Raw genomic sequence first — 24,848 nt, 5'->3', positions numbered from 1 at the left:
AAATTAGCATGGAGGTAAGGCATTTGCCTTGCATGCAGAAGAATGGTGGTTCAAATCCCGGCATCCCATATGGTCCCCTGAGCCTTCCAGGAGTGATTTCTGGGTATAGAGCCAGGAGTAAACTCTGAGCACTGCCAGGTGTGACCCAAAAACCAAAAATAAATGTATAAATAAAATAAAAGGAAATCTCAATGATTGAATTTAATTTTTTAAATTTAAAATCCTTTAGTATACACTGTTAAGCATTACAGATATCATAAAAATGTTTTTTTAATTATTTCATGATATTTAAGTATAAACATCATACAGCTATCATAAAGTTGTTTTTGAAAATACCTTGATTTCATTTAAATAAAAATTAAATAAAATTTAAAATAGACACTCATGCATGATTGAATTAATAGTGTGAAGAATACCAAGAAGAAATAAGTATCATACCAAGAAGAAATAAGTATCATACATTCACGGTATATTTTTCTTCATTTTATAAATGTATAATAAAAATTTATAAGCATTATCAACAGAAATCATGCAAAGGCAAAAAAATAAATAAACATGAGCCCCTTTATTCAAGAGCTAGCAGCAATAAATCCTAAGTAACACTAATTCCACTAGTGATTTAGGGGCTTTCAGAAATTTCAGAATCAATGTGTTGTTATTATTAATAAACAAGTCTGAACACCAACTTTTCTATACTCCAATAAGCAAACTTCTGTCACATTAAATTTAAGATAATAAAGTGGAAGACATGTACAAAACCCACACCGTTTACAGAGAGGGGTGAAGAAAAGTAGGGATTCACTTAGTCTAGCTACATTATAGGTCTAATTTCAACAAAGAGTTAAACAATTAACCATCTAAACAACTACCAAATAATGTAGGCCACTTTCAACTTAAGCAAGCATAAGACTTTTATACACAATAAGAAAAATATGCAATTTTTATGAAGATTCTGAAACTAAAATATATTGTATGTTTCAAGATATATTATATCCCTTGAGAGAAAATATGTGATTCTTCTCTAATCAAACAAAAATAAAAACACACACATTTTAAAGCGTATTATGTAAATGTTTGTGATCAACCTTAAAGTATTTCTGTATTTGTTTTCCATAAAATACTGTGACCTTTGATTCCCTCCCTGTGGTTTGCTTTAAACTGTTGTTCTTTTCTAAATAGTTGTGCTTTCTATTATATGCTGTCATTTAGATTCACTGTGTCATCCCTTTTATTAGAATTGTTTTGTTGTATACATCACAATTCAAAAGGACAGTGATCATAAGAATACCTTACAATCAGCATAATGTTTGTGAGACATCACTGAAATTAACACACACATACACACACAAGAACTCACTTGACAAATATGCAAAGGCAATATATTTGTGACATGAAAGAATCTTTAAATGTACCAAGGGATTAGCTTAGATTTCCTTAAAGAATAATACTCTTTTTTATGTCAAGAAAATTCTCAAATGTTCAAAGATGCAGGGAATCCAAAAGCTGTGACTGAAAATGCAAAGCTTCTTTGAAAAGTTGTATTCATTAGATAGGAGAGTTAATTATAGCTAACAGGTTTAAATGTTTTTTAAAAATTGTATACATATAAATAATAAAATCTTAATATACTACTGATGATCTGTACAAAATTAAACACCTAAACTATTTGGAGACCAAGGGTCATGAATGACAAAATTATTGTGAATTATATCTTAAAATTCCTCCACATTTCTGAGAGAGAAGGAGAAATCAATAGAATTCAAGAGAGAATCTGGATAATTAATCACTCCACATAATCAAAATTCCCAACCATGAGTCAATTACTCACTTTAGCAGCACTAATGACTGTAGCAGTGTAAGACTGAATGTTGTCTCCACAGGCTCCACCACGGGACTGATGACATCGAATGAGCTGAGAAAAAAAAGGGGGGGGAGGGGGAGTAAGAACCCAGAAACTGCTTAACTTTATAAACTATTAGAACAGAACTTCTTTACCTGTTGGTAAATGATGGTGTTGGGGAGAAGAAATTTGCCTAAATATATTTCAGACAAACACCTAAAAGTCCTACTGAGATAATTTCTATATAGCCCTTTTCAATCTACTGGTGCCAGTGGGGTAGTTTTATGCTCAAATACAATTTTTTTTTTTTTTTGGTTTTTGGGTCACACCCGGCAACGCTCAAGGGTTACTCCTGGCTCCAAGATCAGAAATCACTCTTGGCAGGCTCGGGGGATCATATGGGATGCCGGGATTCAAATCACCATCCTTCTGCATGCAAGGCAAATGCCTTACTTCATGCTATCCCTTTGCCCCCCCCAATACAATTTTTAATTACATGATAGTCTTTAAGAATTCATAAACTCGGCAATGGGGAGATTTGAGATCTGGCAGCTTTTCTACAAATAAATTTGGAAAATATAATCAAAGGACTTAGTCATGACTTCCTAACATTAAATATTTAACATGCTAGCAAATTGGAGGATTTGCCTCTTGATCTTCCATAGAGATTGTAAAAGAAAATGCAAAAACAGACTAAAGAATTGGCAACATTTCTATTTCCAATTGTGTTAAAAGAAAAGTAGCATATATTATGCATAAATCAACTATGGCATATATAGTAGCAGTCCACTTCAGTCTTATTGATATTACCAGTAATGAAAACACACCCTTTTTCATGTCCTTATGTTAATAAGTAAACCTCCAATTTTTTTCTGCTTTTCTTTTTTTTTTTTTTCATTTTATCAGTCTATGTTTCTGGGTCACACTCAGAGGATAATTAGTATATGCTCAGTGCTTTGTGGGAGTCACTCCCTTAAGCCTGCTGATGCTGGGGATGAACCCAAGACTCCAAAAAGCAAAACATATGTTCCATGGCTCTAAATCTGCCAATTTCCATTGAATCACTTCATGAATACATGAATCTCTTATATTCTAACCAATAAACCAGAACTTAATTTTCTACTACTCTGAGTTTTAACAAACTGTCAACTATATATAAAATTTTAGGGGCGTAGTGATAGCACAGTGGTAGGACATTTGCCTTGCATGCTGCTGACCTGAGATGAACCTGGGTTCGATCCCTGGCATTCCATATGGTCCCCCAAGCCTGCCAGGCTGCGAGGAGTGAGCCCTGAGTGCTGTCAGGTGTGGCCCAAAAATCAAAATAAATAAAATAAAATTTTAATAAAATGACAACTATAACTGTGGTAACTCCACACTGTGGTGTAAAGTACTAAGTCATTGATACTCAAGAGAATATACCACGGGGCTGGGCGGTGGCGCTAGAGGTAAGGTGCCTGCCTTGCCTGCGCTAGCCTTGGATGGAATGCGGTTCAATCCCCCGGTGTCCCATATGGTCCCCCTAGCCAGGAGCGACTTCTGAGTGCATAGCCAGGAGTAATCCCTGAGCGTCACCGGGTGTGCCCCCCCCCAAAAAAAGAGAGAGAGAGAATACACCACTCCAGAAACAAAATACAAAAAAAATATTATAATTTAAAACTAGTTGATATCGAAATTGATGCGCTGTGTCATCCCTTAATTCTTCAATACTAAAAGTGAAATTTTCCTCATTACTTTAAGGGTGGTATGGGATGTATGCTATGAACAGTGGTGGAGAGAGGTCAACACTAGTGATGGTAATTGCACTAATTCACTGTCACTATGTATCTTAAATACAACTGTGAAAGACTTGTAATTCAAAAATATATAAATAAAGCAAATTTTAAAAATTAAAAAATCAATTTGTGAGGACTGGTAGATACTACAAAGGTAGGAAAGCTTGCATTGCATGTAACCAATCTGGATTCAATACCCAGCATTCTATATGGTACACCAAGTCCACAGGAATGACTGTTTTGAATACACAGCCGAAAGTATCTACTAAGAACTGCCAAGTATGGTCTTCTCCAAAAAGAAACATCAATTTATGGAACTACAGAGATAGTATAGGGATGAAGCCCTATCCCTTGCCTTCAGCAGAACCCTATTCAATCCCCAACACAGCATTTAATTCCCTGAGGTCCAGCAGGAGTGTACCTGAGCACAGAATCAAGAGTAAACCCTGAGCACTGGCAGGTGTTGGCACAAACCCAAAACCCACCTCCCCCAAAACTTAAGAAATGGAACACTCTCCCTTCACCAGTGCAATATTCCCACCAGTGCAATATTCTGTTTATGACTAAAACACAAATACAATCATGTTTGTAATCATGGTGCTTAACTAAAGATTAAAAAATGCAAAAAAAAAAAAATTAAGAAACAGGGCCAGAACGATAGCACAGTGGTAGGGCATTTGCTTTGAACGTGGAAGATTCAGGACAAGCCTGGTTTGATCCCAGCATACCATATGGTCCCCCTAGCCAGGAGCGATTTCTAAGTGCATAGCCAGAAGTAACCCCTGAGCATCACCGGGTTTGGCCCCCGCAAAAAAAAAAAAAAAAAAATAATAATAATAATAATAATAATTAAGAAACAATTTGTTGGCTGGGGAGCTGACTCAAAAAAATTGCAGTTTCCTTGAAGCACCATTATTAAGATATAGTAGTAGTTTTTATATGATGTCTATATATATTAGTTTTTATAAGACATCATACTGGCTGGGGCCTGAGAGAAAGCATGGAGGTAAGGCATTTGCCTTGCATACAAAAGGACGTTGGTTTGAATCCCGGCATCCCATAAGGTCCCCTGTGCCTGCCAGAGTCGATTTTCTGAGCATAGAGCCAGGAGTAATCCCTGAGCGCTGCCGGGTGTGACCCAAAAATCAAAAAAAAAGAAAGAAAAGAAAAGAAAAAGAAAAAAAGACATCATACTGGCATACCAAATAATAATACCATTATTAATAATACCATTATTAATACCATTAATCAGGGTTTTGAAATACTGGCACTATGGAATAGTGCCAGTCCACAGGTATAGAAAGGTTGAAAGACACATATGTAAAAGTAAATGTCAATGGTGAGGAATTTTGCAAATGAAAGTGATCATTCTAATTAATAAAGTAAATTGCTCATTCACAAACACTTATTCAAAGAAATATCTTTCTGCTGCTTCTAGTCATACATGAAAAGAAAGAAATCTAATTATCTTGGAAATAGCATGATCTCATTCATACTTCAGACAACTAAGCTATCAAAAACAAGTGAAAATAAACAATATTAATACCTTTTCAAATCAACCAAAAAATGTAAAAAAAATAAAAATAAAAAACCAAGTCACCATTTTTTACAAATATATAACAGATACATAAATAGGGCTGGAAAGAGAAAACAGTGGGTAGGATGCTTGCCTTACATGCAACCAAACCAGGGTCCAATTCCCAGAATCTTATATGGTCCCCAAGCACTACCAGGAGTAATCCCTGAGCACTGCCTGGCAGGCTCCCCCAAAAACAAATAAGTCAGATATGCAAATATAAAATTATTAGATTTATACCTAATAAAATTATTAGATTTATTCAAGGGGATAAAGAGAGTACAGGAATAAAGGTCTGTAGATGGCCTTAACCTCTGTACTATTCCACATAGCCGGTTAAATTCCCAGCATGGAATACGGTGAGCACCTTCAGAAGTAATTCCTGAGCACAGTCAGGATTAAGCCTGGAGCACTGCCAGGTATGAACACACACAAATACATACACACCCCAAAAATAAATAAAGTAAAATCTGTAAAATAAATTTTAAAATAAATAAAGCTTCAGACTTCGGCACAGCAGAATAGAACAGGGATTTAGAGTGCCTGCTTTGCAAGCTTTGGCTGATAAGTTAAAATTCCTGGTGTTTCACATACAGAGAGAACAATCCTAAAAACTTGTTCATGTAAGGTATCATCCTTAGAGCTCTGCTCTTTGTGACTCCCAGTGCCATATTCACTTTTCAACCTGATCATAGGCAGGTGTCTGCAAGCACCTGCAGAAAGAGATATAATCCCTTCTCAGCAACTGCTGAAAAGATGTGAAAGCCCCTGAGCAATTCCAGCAAGCACCACACCATAGCTCTTACACTTCAACAAAGGGTGTACCCTCGTAAGTAGGTGCAAAATCTTTAACATTAAAAAAAAAAAAAAAAAAGACTCACTGAGCAACACTTGGGTGTGTGTAAGCCCTGTGACTATAACAACAATGAAAGGAGGAGGAGCTATGACAAAAACACCAGTACCACATCACAATACTCCAGTTCTTCAAAGTCCAATTAGCACAATTAACACAAATATTGACAGAAATGGCACACAGGTTCTCTGAGTACTTCTGAGGAAGCTATCAGCCCTGAACTCAAGAAGCCAGAATACATATTCCCAGAATATGTCATGGATAAAATACCTCAGACATACGAGGGCTTCATAATGCAAAGTATGTTATCATTAACCTATATTCTGAGCCCTAAACTTGGACATATTCTTATTATAATACAGAAATGTATTTTAATATAGATTTAAAAACTAAATTGATAAGAGCATATCAGTGTCACATAAATGAGCACAAAGGCATTCTCAGCCAAATCTGGGACTAAGGGTCGGAGAGATAGCATGGAGGTAAGGCATTTTTTGCCTTGCATGCAGAAGGTTGGTGGTTCAAATCCCGGCATCCCATATGGTCCCGTGAGCCTGCCAGGAGCAATTTCTGAGCCTGGAGCCAGGAGTGACCCCTAAGCACTGCCGGGTGTAACCCAAAAACCAAAACAAACAAACGAATCTGGGACTATATGAAAGTCAAAATACTTAAAGACTTAAAAACTTAACAACTACAAACATTTTAGTATCCATAGTGCTTAAATAAAGAAATCATCTTTAAAATAAAATAAAGAAAATAAAAACATCAATTTCCCCAAAAAAGGGCATTATATTTGAATGTAACAAAAACAAAACAAATTAACAATTATTGAAAAAAATAGAACCCATGAGTTCCTATCAAAAAATAGAGAGCATGGCATGAACCATAGCACAGGAATTGGGTGTTTGTCTTGTACTCAGCCTATCCCTGGCATCCCATATGGTCCCCGAAGCGTGCCAAGAGTAATATCTAAGCACAGAGCCAGGAGTAACCTGACTGCCTTCCCTGCAGGCAAAACAAAACAAAATAAAATATAATAAAATTGGGCCCGGAGAGATAGCACAGTGGTGTTTGCCTTGCAAGCAGCCGATCCAGGACCAAAGGTGCTTGGTTCGAATCCCTGTGTCCCATATGGTCCCCCGTGCCTGCCAGGAGCTATTTCTGAGCAGATAGCCAGGAGTAACCCCTGAGCACCGCCGGGTGTGGCCCAAAAAAACAAAAAAAAAATATGTGTGTGTCTATCTATATATATATATATATATATATATATATATATATATATATATATAATAAAATAAAACAAAACAAAAATAGAGGGGCCAGAATGATAGTACAGCAGATTGAGACTGAGACCCATGTGGCTTACTTGGATTTGAGAGAGGGGCGGGGAAGAGAGGGGGGGGGGAAGGAGAGAGAGGGGGGAGGGGGAGGGAGGGAGGGAAAGAGAGAGGGGGGGGTAAGTAGGAAGATGGAAGGGAGGGAGGAAAGGAAGGAGAAGAAAAAAGAAAAAAAGGAAGGGGAATGGAAAAAATTGATTACAATAGAAGACTAAATGCCTACTAATAAATGTGGAGAGTCTTTTATTAGTTTGTCTGTTTTGATTCCTCATAGTCAAGACTAGTTCTTGATTCACCATGAATGCACACTTAAGTTAAAATTGTGATTAAATATAGAGTATGAGCATGAGTTATCCAAATGACTTACTAATTACAAACAAAAACAGTTAAAAGCTGTTCCATACAGAATGAATAAGACAATAGATACCAGTTGTTTTTGAAATTATAGTTAGGAAAGACATTTATCTAGAAAGAATAATTTGAAAAAAAGAATTCAAGTGAAAGTTCAACAGACTAAGCACAAACACGGGAGGCCTGGGTTCATTCCTGGCACTAGAAAACCTGGAACAACACTTGTGTGTAGCTCCAAAACCAAAAATGGAAATAAATTATCTGAAAAGACCAATTCTTAGTAGATATACTGGAAATTAAGAATAGTACAAACACTACGTTGAATAGGATGCAAAATAGCTATAATGGACAAATCTGGAGGAAAGCATTGAAGAATTCAGCTAGAAAAATAATATTCTTCAGCGGTTAATTGACTTTGTGAATGCCAGAGACCTAATATGACTTTATTCTGTGGCTGCATCAAGTAATTATTGAACTTACATAATTCATATTTGTATCAAGTATTCTTCATAAATTATTTTGTGGCTTTTAATATAAAATTATGTAAACAAATAAAAAATTGCTCAATTCTTTCAAGTTCAATATTTTTAGGTTCATTCCATATTCAAAAACTTGACACTAAATGGCACAGAAAGCAATGTGCTTTTTCTCTTTGAAAACAAACTTTGCTTTTGGATTGCATTTGATACCAAAAAATCTTTTAGTTTATAAATATAATCGCTTCATTTTCTATAACATTAATAGAAAAATGAAACTGACAAAATAAAAAATCTCAAATTATGAAAACAAATGATAGGATCCTAAAATAGACTTTAAGATATGCAGCTGAAGTCAACTGAATTATTCTATGCCTTGGGTTACCAGTCTACCAAGTTCCTTGGTTCTGATTTCCAGCTACCTTGAAACTGGATTGTTGTTGTTGTTGTTATTGTTATTTTTGTTTTTTGCTTTTGGGAGTCACAACCAGTAATGCTCAGGTGTTACTCCTGGCTATGTGCTCAGAAATCGCTCCTGGCTTGGGGGACCATATGGGATGCCGGGAAATTGAACTGAGGTCCATCCTAGGTTAGCACATGCAAGGCAGATGCCCTACTGCTTGTGCACCACTGCTCCAGCCCCATCCTTGATACTGTTTTTTGGGGGTTTTTTTGGTTTATTGTTTTTTGTTTTTTCGGTTTTGGAGGCACATCTGGCAGTAACTCAGGAGCTACTCCTGGCTCTACGCTCAGAAATCACTCCTGGCGGGCTCAGGGGACCATATGGGATGTCAGGATTCGAACGACCGTCCTTCTGCATGCAAGGCAATTGCCCTACCTCTATGCTATCTCTTCAGCCCCCAATTTCCTAACTTTTTAATATTGAAGTACTACCTGTTTTTGAGAATATTACTGTGGCTGATTTCTATATTGCACTTTAAGATTAAGAAAAATATGTATGTATGCATGCATGTATGCATGTATATGTATGTATGTACAACAACAACTAGAAAATTAAGGTTGAATCCAAGCACTGATCATAGACAAGAAATGCTATATAAATAAATGCATGATTAAAACCAAGGCCAAAAATACAGAAAGCAAGTAAAATATTCATTATTGGTTGGTAATCAACTTCAGAAAATGCTATGAAAACTTTTCAGTGATTACCCATTATCAATAAGCCAAACAACAATAACCTTACCTTGTTTTCTGCATAAGCAAGCCAGCGACTCCCAAGAGCAATAGGATTCATGTTGGGCCCTGGGCAAGGGTAGCAGCCTGAAATTTTTCAAATGACAATATTGAGAATACTTCGTAAATTTTATATTAGTGCAGCACTAATAAAAATCAAGACAGAACAATCAAATCTTTCAATTTTTCAAGATTTAGATACAATTCTCATCCTACCAGTCATAACTTTCTTAGCTAATCTTTTTCTCCACTTAGTTTCCTTTTCGTTTCAACTCTAATGCAATAAGAATCGAATGTGGGAGGCTGGAGAGATAGCACAGTGGTAGGGCATTTGTCTTGCATGCAGAAGGACAGTGGTTCAAATCCCAGCATCTCATATGGTCCCCCAAGCCTGCCGGGGCAATTTCTGACCGTACAGCCAGGAGAATCCCCTGAGCGCTGCCGGGTGTGACCCAACCCCCCGCCCCCAAATAAAAGAAAACGAAAAAAAAGAATCGAATGTGGGAAAATTCTATCTGGAATTGTTTATTCATTTCTTTTACTTCTTTTATTTTATAGGGCTCTCTCCTCTTTCTGGAGAAGTCCGCATTCTTTCTCGAACTCTACCTTTTATCTCTTCCCTTTAAATTCTTTGTTTTGCTAAATAATATAAATAAACAAATAAATGCTTAGGCCAGGAATAAGATTTAGTGAAAGAGTTCATGTCTTGCATGTAAAGTGCCCAGGTTTGATCCCTAGGACAAGGAAAGAAGAGGAAAGGTGGAAAGAAAAGAGAGGAGGAAAGAACAGGAGAGAAGAGAAGAAATGATGGTGGGGGAAGGGAAGAAACTATGGGTCAGAGAAGAGAGAATGGCAAAGTACAGCAAAGGAAGGAAGGGAGAATAAGAGAGACAGGAGAGGAGGGGAGGGGAGGAAAGATGGTGAGAGAAGGGCAAGGGAGGGGAATCTTACTATATTCCACTAACAGAGACAAAAGCATATAATCAAATAGTTAACTTCTGTCATCATGAAAGCTCTGATCTTTCTCCTCCTGGAGAGCAGAGATCCCATTACAAGGCCCTTTCTCAGTCACCTAGAAAAATAATGCTCTAATTAAGCATAAAACTGCTTGGAAGGACTATTTATAAGAGCATTTATTTATAAAAAGCATAAAAGTATAACAGAAAGACCACTAGTTTAACATTCCACAAATATCTGATTTTATATATTTATATGTGTGTGTGTGTGTGTGTGTGTGTGTGTGTGTGTATATATATATATATATATATATGTTTCTGGGCCACACCTGCCAGTGCTCAGAGGTTACTCCTGGCTCTGCACTCCGAAATTACTCCTGACAGGCTCAGGAGACCATGCGGGAAGCGGGAAATCAAACTTGGGTCAACCATATGCAAAGCAAATGCTCCACCCGCAGTGCTATTTCTCCAGCCACATATGTGATTACTATTTTCACAAATGCTTTTCCTCAAAATATATACCAGAGGATCAAACTAAGGTTCATTTGTTTTGTAGATCTCAATTTGGAATCCAAATATTCACAATCAAGAGACAGACAAAAGTTTTACAATCTGTTTTCACATGTCAAAAAATTTCCAAGGGAACATGAACACATAAACATAACAGCAATAAACTAGAAATAAAACCAATGACAACACCCTATGCCTATAAGAGGAACATAGTTCACATATAATAGTGTTTGATTATTTAATATAATCAAAAGCAGCAACAACAGAGTTGATTAAGAAAAATGAAGGAAAAAAAAACACAAAAAAAGAGAACACACATAGAAGGTGGTGGCTGCTGTTTAGATGTTGATACCAGGGGCCATGCTTTCAATAACCATCACCTTGTAGTTGCAGAAAGTCCTAGATGTAAAGATAGTGTGATCATTTTAAATTGTATGCATTATTATATCAGAAATTAGATATCTTGCATGAATGTTCTCTCCTATATTTAAGTAGCCTATGCCACTCTTGCTGTGAAATTGAAGTGCATGGAGAAAAAACCTTTTACTATGTAAAACATTATGACACTTGTAAAAACAATTCAATTTGGTTTATTCACAGTATAATATTTCTCCAGATATCATCCAAAAGCCCCCTCACTAGATGTTGGCCACTCAGCCTAACTGCTTGGGACTGTTTGTTTTAGCATGCTGCCAGGAATTTTAAATCCAGTTACCTCCACTTTCTATTCTCTACTAATACTAAAACCAGTTTCTACTTCAAACAGATGTTTTTGCAACAGCAATTAAAAGTTTTCTTCCATGAGTTGAGTCCTCTTAAGTAAATGATTGCCGTCTATTGTGTAACACTGCTTCCTATATTTTATTCCTTTAATTGACTTCTTTATCCCACCATTTTTCCTTTTTCCCTCTTCCATCCCAATAAATCCATACACTTTTTTAAAAAATTGAAGTGTAGCCAAAGCAGTGGCTCAGCAGTAGGGCGTTTGCCTTGCATGCAGCTGACCTAGGACAGATCACGATTCGATCCTCCAGCGTCCTATTTGGTCCCCAAGCCAGGAGTGATTTCTGAGCACAAAGCCAGAAGTAACCTGAGTGTCACCGAGTGTGGCCAAAAAAATCAAAGAAAAAATTTAAGTATCTTAATATCTTCTGTTAAAAATAAAAGCATGTTTATATACTTATTAATTTTAATGATTTTCTATTTAATCACACTTTATCAGAGGACATATAAACTGAGGAAATGTATCTTTTTTGGTTCACATATGAATTTCCATTGCACAGAATAATGCCTGAGAAAACTTTGAAAATGTAACAAATTGGTAAGTAATATTCCTACATTAATCATAGCATTATAAGGTACTGACAAAAGAAATGTTATATTTTCTACCTTACAAAAATGCTCATGTATATTTAATTTAAAAGCATTTTTTGGTAAAAAAAAAAAAAAAAACCTTTCTAAAATGCATACATGACATGCTTTCATGAATTCAGAAACCTTCAGAGTACCAATAGACATAATTCTGAAATATTAGTCTTTCTGTGTTCAAACATGAAAGCAGCAACAAAACACTTAATATGAGGATGGAGTTCACTGCCTGAAGTACTGATTTCTATCCCCAGCATTCCCTGCTTTGTCTAGAAAAGTGGGAAAAGTATACAATGTAGTTAATTTCCAGTAAGTACTAGTTTTCATTCAATTCAATACCTTTAACTGTATTCTACTTTGGACTTCAGGGGGTTTTGGTCTGGGGCTTTGGGGGGGGGGGCACACTAGGTGTACTCAGGGCTCATTTCTGACTCTGCACTTAGGGATCACTCCTAACAGGGCTCAGATTGGAGGTGGAGTGAAGATCTTGTAGGGAGTTAAATAACTCCATCCTACACATGGAGTGCTATCTAATAATTCAACAAAGCATTGATTTGTGTTGTATACCTATCAAGTGAGTGTAAGTACTACATCTAAAAGGTCTACAAGCTCTAAGAAACACCACAACTAAATCTAAGAGCAAGGCAAACAGGCATAAAACCCTCAGTGAACCAAAGTACAAGCATCACAAATAAAATGTGCAAAACCACACCAAGTATGTGACCACCACAATCAAAAGTATGAACTCTACTTTCATGACAACAGCAACAACAAAAGAAAGAAATGGAAATAAAAAACAAAGCTTTTCCCTTGTAAAATGGAAGGAAGGAAGGAAGGAAGGAAGGAAGGAAGGAAGGAAGGAAGGAAGGAAGGAAGGAAGGAAGGAAGGAAGGAAGGAAGGAAGGAAGGAAGGAAGGAAGGAAGGAAGGAAGGAAGGAAGGAAGGAAGGAAGGAAGGAAGGAAGGAAGGTCTGTGAAGTACAGAAGTGTGTGTATGTATGTGTGTGTGTATATATATATATATATATATCAGGGATAGCTTAAATATCCTGAAGTGAAATTTAAATCTGCATCAATTATAATAACCACCTCATCATGAGATTCTAGCAAGTATATTCTCCTTTCTAAATTATACAAGGGTAAAAAGGAAAATGACTTTTTACAATTCTTCATGTTACTTTTAGGGCCAGTGTTTTAAGAAACTCATTGGACCTCAAGAATTTATGGGGTATTGGAATGAAATCAAATTGTTTTTCTGCTTTCCAAAAAAATGTTTTACAGCTGGAATCAGCATGACTTCTTTAAAGATTAACTATGACATCTAGCTAAACTTTGAAACAAAGAAAAAATAGACTGAAACTTTATATTAGGATGAATGCTAACATGTTTACAATGTTTGTAAACAAAGTGAAAAAAGTTTTTATTAGAAACTCAGATTTTAAAATATAAATATAAAGAAAAGTACACTAAGAATTCTTCCATTATTGACAAAGTAATTAAAAGGAAATATGTTGTTGTTGTTTTTGGTTTTTGGGTAACACCCGGCAGCCCTCAGGGACTACTCCTGGCTCTATGCTCAGAAATCACTCCTGGCAGGCTCGGGGGACCATATGGGATGCCGGGATTCGAACCACTGTCCTTCAGCGTCTAAAGCAAATGCCCTACCGCTGTGCTATCTCTCCGGTCCCTAAAAAGACATGTGAGCATGATGTAATTTTAGATGGCATTTTCTCAAGCTGGTCTTAATGGGAATGTGACCTGAACTCATTTTGAAAAATTAAAGATTTAACTATTCTCCATAATACTTATTTTTTTTGGTTGGTAGGAACATCACAAAAGATTTCAAAATTTAAAAAATAATAAAATTGCATTTATAAATATGTAACTTTCAACAAGAATACCCACAGAAATAAACAAACTGCAAAAATAAGGTTAGGGGCGGGCAAGGTGGCGCTAGAGGTAAGATGTCTGCCTTGCAAGCGCTAGCCAAGGAAAGATTGCGACTGTGGTTCGATCCCCCGGCGTCCCAAAATGTCCCCCAAGCCAGGGGCAATTTCTGAGCACTTAGCCAGGAGTAACCCCTGAGCATCAAATGGGTGTGGCCCGAAAAAAAAAAAAAGAAGATGAACTGTGATTTCACACTCATTCAAAAATTAACCTGAAATAGACTGAAAGAAAACACAGTGGAGGGGCCGGAGAGATAGCATGGAGGTAGGACATTTGCCTTGCATGCAGAAGGTCGGTGATTCAAATCCCGGCATCCCATATGATCCCCGAGCCTGCCAGGAGTGATTTCTGAGCACAGAGCCAGGAGTAATCCCTGAGTGCTGCTGGGTGTGACCCAAAAACAAAACAAAAAGACTTAAGAAAACACAGTGGAAAATCTTCATAACCTTAGATTATACAATGATTCCCTAGATTATAACACAAAAACCAGGATGCCATAATAAAAAAATAGATTGGATTTCACCAAATAAAATACTTAAACTTCAAAGACATTGCCAAAATAAAGAAAAAACTCATAATACGAACCAAATATAGAATAACTTACTTTGACTTAAAATAAAAGAAGCCAAAAAGCACAGTAGATTTTCATCTTCATTAGATAGCATGAGAATGTCATCACATACCACTTCATAATATACCAGTACAATAACAATAATTTTAAATAGGGATAAGGAGCAATTACTGACAAAAAACAGTGATGGCATTCCATCTGCATTAGGGGCTGCAGTTAGATCTCAGAGATAGAGCATATTACTATCAACTTAAGATCCTGCATTTGTTTCCCAACATCATAGAAGAAAGAAAAAGAAAAGAAAAGAAAAAAAACTGGAACCCTCAGGCACCACAGGCAGGAATAAAATATGCAGCACCTCATCAAATACAATTACAATATGATTTAGCAATAGGATTGCTAGATATATAGAGATATATAGATATACCCAAGAGAAATTAAAACACATATGCAAAGAAACACTTAAACCCAAGAGAATTAAAAACATATATGCCCATAAAAACTTGTACTGTAATATTAATGAAAGAACTATTTATTATAACCAGAAGTACAAACAAATTAAATGTTCCTCACTTGATGAACAGAAAGTCGTTAAAATGACAGAATGGAATATTATCCAGCAATGAAAAAAGAAACGAATAAAATCCCACTATCTACAGTAGATTATTAATTCATTAATTTACTTAAAGATACCTTGCTTGCTCTTAAGTTTTGCCAATCTGAATAAATCTACTATACATATCTAATTGCAAAGTATTTTTCAACACTTATGGGTAAATCCCAAGCGGTAAAAACATGTCTCATTTGTAAGCGAAAATACCATTTTGTATTCCCTCTAGCAATATATAGGAGTTCTATTGTTTCATATCCTCACAAGCACTGGATATTGGAGCAACATTACAGTAATAGGGAATTTGCCTTGCATGCAGCAGATCCAGGACGAACCTTGGTTCGATCCCCACCATCCCATATGGTCCCTCTAGCCAGGAGCAATTTCTGAGCACATAGCCAGGAGTAATCTCTGAGCGTCACCAGGTGAGACCCAAAAAAGCAAAAAAAATAAATAAATAAACAGGCAAAGCAGATAAAATCTTGTGTGACATTGTTGGACAAATGTGTTTTTATTATTTTATCAAATTGATAGAATTAGTAACAATAATAGTAACTGCTAAGGTAAATATGGCCTTTGGGTGATAATGATGTGTCAAATCCAATTAATTCAACATGATTCAAAAGAGTATCACATTTGTGAGTAATGTTGTTAGTCTATGTATGCACGAAAACAAAAATATAGAAAATCTAAGTTCATCTCTATTTTATCATAAATGTATACTTATTCCTTTAAAAAATAAATTTAGATCAGAGAGCACAGAGCTTAAGGTGCTTTCTATGCAAGTTGCAGGTCCTGGTTTGATCTTCAGAATCTCATGGTACCTCTGAACACTTCTAGATGTGACCTCAACTATAAAATTAATTTGGGGGGGAAGTTTTGGTGATGCTCAGGGGTTACTCCTGACTATGCGCTCAGAAATAGCTCCTGGCTTGGGGAGCCATAAGAGATGCCAGAGGATCAAACAGTGACCATCCTAAGTCAGCCTCATGCAAGGCAAATGCCCTACCACTGCGCCATCACTCCGGCCCCTAATTTTTTTTATTTTATATAAAATGTTAAGAAGCTTGAGGCTGGGGCCGGTGAGGTGGTGCTAGAGGTAAGGTGTCTGCCTTGCAAGCGCTAGCCAAGGAAAGGACCACAGTTCGATCCCTCAGCATCCCATTTGGTCTCCCCAAGCCAGGGGCGATTTCTGAGTGTGTAGCCAGGAGTAACCCCTGAGCATCAAACGGGTGTGGTCCGAAAAACCAAAAAAAAAAAAAAAAGAAAAGAAGAAGAAGCTTGAGGCTTTTGAGATAACACAGGGCTGTCATGTATGCCCTGATGTTGAAGCCTGGCTTTGATCCCCAAACAGTGCAAGAAACAAGCCCAAGAGTAGCCCTTAAACACAGCCAGCTGTGGGTCATCCGCCCCCCCCCCATCACCACCAAATAACACTAAATAAAAATAAAGACTTTAATTATTAATAGAACACATAAATAAGAAGTATGTGCCCTATAACAAAAGAAAGTTACAAATATAACTAGGAACAATAAAAGATATCAGTCACAAAAAGTTACATACTATATGAAGTCTAGAATTATTTTTCTATATTATGCTCTCACTATATGAATACCCTCAGAAGAAAAACACATGGGCACATAAATACTGAATACCACTTCAAGATTTATCTGACCATGTTACTGCTAATTAATGGCCTTCTTAACATTCTGCAAGTTTTGAGTTTTAAATTTATAATTTATGAGACCAGAAAGATAGCACAGGGATTAAGGAACCTGTCGTGTATGCAGTCACTCCTGTTTCAAACCACAAACACAAATGGTTCCCCAAGCTCAACCAGGAATCAGCCCTTAGCACAGTCAGGCATGAAACTCCCCCTAAAAAAATATCAAATAAAAAATGAAGAAAAATTCTGATTTGTTTTTTTACTTCATGTATGTAAAACATATCATGAATGTAATAATACTACCACTATAAGATTCAATAGGTAGGCATTAAGGGCAGAACATAAAAATCATTTACACATACTGACTGAGTATCCACTGTATGCTGGCCATCTGCCCATTGAAAATATCCTGGCAGTTCAGTCCATCAAAGATAGGACCACAAAAGAATAAGAACATATTTGGCATTAAACTTGAAATGAGTTTAAATCACATATTAGCCTTCTAATAAACATCTCAATTCTATTTCTAAAAAAAAAAAAATGTCTGATTTTCAAAATAAAATACTTTGGTCTTTTACACTCATCCCTTATACCAGTTATTCAACAAAATAGACAAAGAACACACAGGGGCCAGAGTTAATAGAGAGGATTAAGGCATATGCATTGCATGCAGTCAACCTCATTTCAATCCCTAGAACCACAGGTCCCCCAAGAATGGCTATGTAAGGCTCAAGAAACTCCCAAATACCAAAGGGTAAAGAGAAGATAATTCCAAGTAGAAACGTATCCTTAGGCCCGAGCAACTGAACCACCATCCAGGTTAGCCAAGAAATCAGAGGGACTGTTGCTCAGAAGGCAGGGGGCAATAAAATTAAAATAGAAAAATCTACATGCTAACTAAGAAATAACATTAAAATTGTAAGAAAACTGGGTGGGGTTTCCTAAGTTAAAAACAGGCCAATGGCATTACAGTGTAATTCTTTAGTCTCAATGGAGATTTCATATCTACCTTTCAATTTAAGCACACTGGAAATGACTACTAATGACATCTATCAGTCTTTTGTCTTTTGTTTTCTTAATCATGTGTAGGTTTTAAATTTCCACATCAGACAGCTGCTCTCAGCCACCTTTTCTGTACAGTCAAATACAAAAGTGTCTGCTTTCCCATCATACTGGTTGCTTTCCCTTTCAAGTGCACTATCAGCTCACTTTACCTGATCTTTCTGCCCTTTGGCACAAATTCCCATGATTCTTTCTCTGATGGACACAGCTGTCCTTACTTATTTTACAGTCCCATTATTGTATTCACATACAGCCAAGGCAATTGTATGAAACAATAGCTTTCTGAACTATTTTAGAAATACTTGTATAATCAAAACAATATCGTCACTAAGTGGAGAATTGGTCATTCAATTCTCAGTTGTTCAAGCACTAGCAATCAAAGAGAGGGGACTAGGGATATAGGTAAATGTGTAACCCTAAGTTTCAGTCTCAGGAAGTCTACCAATAGTATATACAACAGTGCCTATATTGTTTTAGTGTTCCAGGACACTTATAGAATACCAAAATTTAGAGAAACATTTATAATCTATACCATGCCTCCTTCTACTACCACAGGATTCAGTAAAGAAATGGAGGCAGGGGACTGTGGAAATGCAGCAATTAAAAAACAATAAGCTCAAAAAAATAAGCTCTCTTCATATTACACAACTGCATACTGCTTATCCTTCATTTTAAACATAAAGTTATACTGAACTTTGTCCAAATTTGTTATATAAATCACATTAGATGAAGCTATATAGCAAACAAATTAAAGATGCAACTAAATTCTGTCATATAATTATTTCCCATATATTTATTTTTCTGCCACAGTGCTAAGCATCACACTCAGGGCCTCATTTGCAAGATATGTATTCTACCATTTTAGTCACATATCCACCCCTTTTTCTATTAAATTAAATATTGTGGAGGGAATCACACACCCTCGACATACAAAGGCCTGTGTTCCAGCAGCTAGTACCTTGAACCAGAAACAAAAACATTTCTATTACCCATTAAATGATTCCACTTATGCTAGTAAATTTTTTTCACTTATATATATAACTATGCACAAAAACATATGCTCCATCTACATCACTCTACAAAAATTACCACTAGACTACTTAGGTAATAAAAATTCTGCCTGGTTGTATAATTTGATCCATATTATTCAATAAAACAGTACTGTGAGCTCTTCTCAATCCAATACATTTAAATGATTATAACAAAGCCTTGTGTCCCTTAAATCTAACTTTAAGGTTAATACTCAAATATAGTAATTTCTAAAGTTACTCTATATTAGATCATTACTTTTCATTTAAAACTCTGTAGTGGAAGGAAGGAAGGAAGGAAGGAAGGAAGGAAGGAAGGAAGGAAGGAAGGAAGGAAGGAAGGAAGGAAGGAAGGAAGGAAGGAAGGAAGGAAGGAAGGAAGGAAGGAAGGAAGGAAGGAAGGAAGGAAGGAAGAAAATCTATAGCAAATATAAAATAAACATTAAAATATATTCCTTTATTTACCCAGTAGAAATATGTCACATAAACACTATTAAACAAAGTTGTTCTTCATTACCATGTTTATTAATTTATCTTTAAGTCACACTGACTTAAAATTCCTAGTCCTAGCAATTTATTCAATAAAAATATTAACATTTACTGATATCTACATTCTTTCAACATACTCTGTCCAACAGAGATCAGTTTTAAATGCCTTAAATTTCTAAAATCTACCTGCCACTTAAATAACAATTTGGAATCATTAGCAATAATGATCTGTAATTTAACCCCCATATGTGATTCTCAGCTAAAGTAGCCAGAGTTAACTTTCTTCTTTTTATTTGTTTTTATTTTGCTTTGGTGGCCTTACCTGGCATTACTAGGAATCAAATAGGGAAGTTCTCTATTGGGAGTACCAACAGTGCTCAGGGGACAATGATATGCTGGGGTTCAAAATAAAGGTTCTTACATACAGAGCATGAACTCTATCTCATCAAGTCACATACCTTTCTTATTTTTCAAAAGAAACAACAACAAAAGCCTCTGTCTAAAAAAAATAAAATAAAATAATGGCCACAGATACTTCCCAAGTAATCTGGTCCTGGATAATATGTCTATTATACACAAATATATGCAACATGTTAATACAAAAGGCCTGTAAAAAGACAAAGAATTAATATGCTAAAATAGGCTGTGTAATTTCCAAAGTCTCTCATGATATTTATATATATATACACATATATAATGTGAATCATTACAAATATAATGATTACAAACTAACAAATATGTGCTCTCCAAAACATTTTAATTAGTTAAAATTTAATTAGTTACTATTTGGTTTTATTTGAAGGGCTCAGTCAGCAGTGACTGAGTAGTCAGGGACTACACACACAGCATGCTGCTTGGGTAACTCCCATTCAGGGTCAAGGAACCAGGAAGCATGCAAAGCATGTGCTCCAGCTTTTGTTTCTTGGGGAGCAATTCTGGCAGCACTTAGGAGTTACTACTGGCTTTGAACTCAGGAATCATTCCTGACAGACTCAGGGAACCATATTAGATGCCAGCAGTCAAACTCAGGAAGTATGCAAGGCAAGTATCTTACCTGATGTACTATCTCTCAAGCCCTTGCTCCATATTTTGAGCCATCTCTGATCTTATTTATCTTTTTTTTTTGTTTTTTTTTTTGTTTTTTTTTTTTGTTTTTGGGCCACACCCGTTTGATGCTCAAGGGTTACTCCTGGCTATGTGCTCAGAAATCGCCCCTGGCTTGGGGGGACCATATGGGACGCCGGGGGATCGAACCGCGGTCCTTCCTTGGCTAGCGCTTGCAAGGCAGACACCTTACCTCCAGCGCCACCTACCCGGCCCCTGATCTTATTTATCTTAATTTCAATATAAGGGCTGTGCCTGATAGTACTGGAGGGCTCAGGCACATTCCCAGTAATGCTCAGCCCTTGGTGGAGTAATAGATTTTTGATCCTACCTTATTCAGTATTCATACTCCACCCTAGGTGGTGATCTGGTTATAGAATTACTGGGTCTCCCCTACTTGGTATTCCTCCTCCACTCGAGGGCATAGTCTGGTTCCTATGAATAAAAGAATGGGCTTCAAGAAGAAGGCGTTCATTCTTCAGTCTTCCACCATTAAGCTACTTTCCTTCTTAGGAGGAGGAGGCTTGTGTGGTGGGATTCCTGGTTTGAGTTTGGATTTCTGAACCCTTTCACTGTGTGTGTTATTTCCTGCATCGACATTTGCTTCCAGACCTGTGCCTCACCAAATCCTTGTTTGGAGCCTTGGGTTCTGACTATATGGAGTACTCAGGTCAACAGTTTTGGGACCACCAGAACTATACTGAAGGTGCTGTGCTTAGGCGGGAGCAGAGTTGTACCTGATGATGCTTAGCTGACTAGGCAAAGTGAAATTGGACATCCTAGACATGTGCTCTAGCACTTGAGTCATTTTAATGAATAACCCAAAAACCTTTTAAGTGATTTAATAAATAGATAGATGGATGGCCTCATCTGGTAATCAATATTAAAAATTAAAGTGTAGTGCTCGCTTCAGCAGCACATATACTAAAATTGGAACGATACAGAGAAGATTAGCATGGCCCCTGCGCAAGGATGACAAGCAAATTCGTGAAGCGTTCCATATTTAAAAAAAAAAATTAAAGTGTAGGGCCAGAGAGATTGCACAGGGGTAGGGCATTTGCCTCCAACACGGCCGATCCAGGACAAAAGGTGATTTGAATCCCAGCATCCCATATGGTCCCCCGTGCCTGCTGGAAGTGACTCCTGAGCACAGAGCCAGGAGTAACCCCTGAGCGTCACTAGATGTGACCCCAAAAAACAAAACAAAACAAAATTAAAGTATCCATAAGTTTCTGATGACCATTAAATAACTGAATGAAAAATTAGCTAATGCAACCATTCATGCAATACCTTTATTCATTCATTATGCTGGGTGCTAAGGTTATTAATATACATTTGTTAAGAGTGTACAACGGACTTTATGAAAAAAACAAAAATTTCTCATGATCACAATCTTCAGTATTATAATTCTAAATCCCAGAAAATTATTACAAATTCAAGAAGATAATTCAGTTGTATTCTTCCTGGTGTACTACAGACATATTTCATAGATTAAAACAATGAATACTATATTATGCATCTAAGGAGTATTTATGCAATTACACTACACTACATTAAATTAAGAATGAGTATTAGCAAAAAAGGAGTAATGTCTACTCCCAAGTGCTTGATATACAGTAGAAATCATATGAACATCTAATAATAGAAATGGGTAAATAGATGGGGACATTTCAGAAGATGCAGAATAACAATTCACTATTGATGATAAACATAGACAATTATAAGATAATAGTGTATATATTAGAAATGTATATTTCAGTATAATCTCAGATTCTTTCTAAAAAAACTATTATAGCTTTAATGTAGTTATAGAAGTAAAATTATAAAAGAATAAAAACTATTGTTTTCCAGAATATAGTCAAAAATATTCTAATACCAAACTTCCTTTGGACTTAATCCTTACTGAAACTTCTATCCTTAAAATCTGCTAGCCTACCCAAATATTTTTCAGCTTGTCAGAACCTATAATTACATAAGTCAATACCGTTTATAAAAAAAAAACATATATTTAGACATGTAAATATATCTTTTCTTTCTTTGTGTTTCTGTGTGTGCATACACGCACAGATGCAATGAGAAAAGAAAGAGCTCAGTAGGGAAGGGGAGGGTGGACAAAGTGGGAAAGACTAGACTGAGATTCTATACTTACTTCTGCAGTAGAAATCATAAGAGATAGAGACAATGAAGAATTATCAACTCAGTCCCTGAGTTTCAAACCCCTCATGTTCAATAATCCAGTTACCTCTTGGAGCATGGTATAGTAATCAAGTACTTCAATTCTTGTTTTGAAAATACAGCATAACCACATAAAAGAAAACAAACCATTCATGAGGTATAAATAAGCATGCAAAAATAAATCAAAACTTGCCTAGAAATATGAAAGTAAATGTATTTTATGCTGAAAATACATTACATCAAAATGGTGTTAGTAAATGAAACATCCACAAAAACACAAAATATCAAAATTTAATAACCACAAAAGGTTATAAATGGTTGTAATTAATTTGTGGTTCTAGTAAGTAGTATAAACTCAAATGCATATGGCTTAGGAAAAAATCAAAAAGGTACATACTTGTGACAAAAAATTTCTTTGTGAAAGTACAGCTGTCAAAAGCAGCAATTTTCTCCTGCAAGACTACAACGAGGATCCTAAAATTAAAAGTAAAGAAATGAAAGAAAATGTGAATATGAAATTCTATAAAATTAAAATAAATAATTCAAATCATCGGATTTAAAATAAGCATTTTCCAGTTTTTTCAAATCAAACATTTCTTATGTTTAGATTAGAAATATTTGCCCCTAACATGTAAAACAAACAAAAAAAAACCCACAATACAATTAACAGACATTATTAGAAGAATCAAAAAGAAAAATCAGGCCAGAGTTTAATACATCTAGAGTACAAAGTATTACATTTTATACTACTGCTTCATGCAGGAAATAATATCAACAGCCAAACTTCCAAAGAAAATAAATTATTATAAATAGTTAAATCTATATGTAATGTATACTGAAGAGGAAAATTGAGGGGGCAATAATTATTTTTTGTTGTTGTTTTTGCTTTGGGGCCACACACAGTGGTACTCAGGGGTTACTCCTGGCTCTGTGCTCAAGAATTACTCTTGCCAGGCTAAGGGACCATATGGGATGCCTGGGATCGAACCAGGGTCAGCTGTGTACAAGGCAAGTGCCCTCTCAGTTGTACTATCACTCCAGCCCCAAGGAACAGTAAAACTAAGTAACAGATGATAACAATGACTCAGATAAAAGAATGCGTATTTAAAATGTATACTTTAATAATCATGTTTGTTTGTTAAATATTGGGGGAGGGTCACCCTACTTGTGGTCTCAGGGTTTACTCATAGCAGGGGTCTGGGGGACATATGAGGTGCTACGTCTCAAACTCAGATATGCTGTATACAAGGCAAGTGCCCTACTGGTGCCAATTTTCAGCTCCTCTATTTGCTGATTTGGAAGAAAGATATGTTTGTAATCATGGTGCTTAAATATATTATTATGAAAAAAAATAATAAAATATTATCCAACTCTGAAAAATTGTAAAAAATCAAACCTGAAAGAAAAGAATTCTTTTTTTTTTTTGTTTTTGGTTTTTGGGCCACACCCGGCAGTGCTCAGGGGTTACTCCTGGCTGTCTGCTCAGAAATAGCTCCTGGCAGGCACGGGGGGACCATATGGGACACCGGGATTCGAACCAACCACCTTTGGTCCTGGATCGGCTGCTTGCAAGGCAAACGCCGCTGTGCTATCTCTCCGGGCCCAAGAAAAGAATTCTTAACATAACTAAAATTTCCTAATAAATGATTCTGTCATGCTACTTAGTACAAGAAACCAATCAGTCAGGCCCAGTATTATATACACTGAGAGACTCAAGACTAAATTTACAGAAAATGCAGAACAACACATCATAAATGAAGTTTTTCATATAATCCAGCAGCTCCTCCCTCAAACATAATACATAAAATAATTTCCTCAAAGAAACTTTAATTTGTTTTACAAATATTTCTAAGTCCTAAAGGAATACATATCCAGCTACTTTACAAAAGTAGCCAAAGAAAATGCTGGCAATCAAATTTGGTATTTCACAGAGCTAAAATCTAAGTAAAGATCTTAAAATT

The 24,848-nt window shown here is 36.1% G+C and overlaps 1 protein-coding gene and 1 non-coding gene across 2 annotated transcripts in view; one reads left to right on the top strand and one right to left on the bottom strand.

Moving 5' to 3' along the window:
* BCAS3 (BCAS3 microtubule associated cell migration factor) overlaps positions 1-24,848 on the bottom strand; it is a 662,199-nt gene that overhangs the window by 488,268 nt on the left and 149,083 nt on the right. The window contains exons 11-13 of the mRNA XM_049764542.1: positions 23,285-23,361; positions 9,413-9,489; positions 1,829-1,912 (exon numbers count right to left, since the gene is read on the bottom strand). Of these exons, the coding sequence (XP_049620499.1) occupies positions 1,829-1,912; positions 9,413-9,489; positions 23,285-23,361 (238 nt within the window). The remainder of the gene's footprint in view (positions 1-1,828; positions 1,913-9,412; positions 9,490-23,284; positions 23,362-24,848) is intronic.
* Positions 21,613-21,719, top strand: LOC125996828 (U6 spliceosomal RNA). Its single transcript, XR_007491502.1, has one exon. It is a non-coding gene; the product is annotated as a U6 spliceosomal RNA (small nuclear RNA).

This window comes from Suncus etruscus, chromosome 1 (assembly GCF_024139225.1).
Source record: "Suncus etruscus isolate mSunEtr1 chromosome 1, mSunEtr1.pri.cur, whole genome shotgun sequence".
Classification (NCBI taxonomy): Eukaryota; Metazoa; Chordata; class Mammalia; order Eulipotyphla; family Soricidae; genus Suncus; species Suncus etruscus.
Note: the sequence above shows the minus strand (reverse complement) of the source record. Positions and strands in the feature narration are given on the sequence as shown.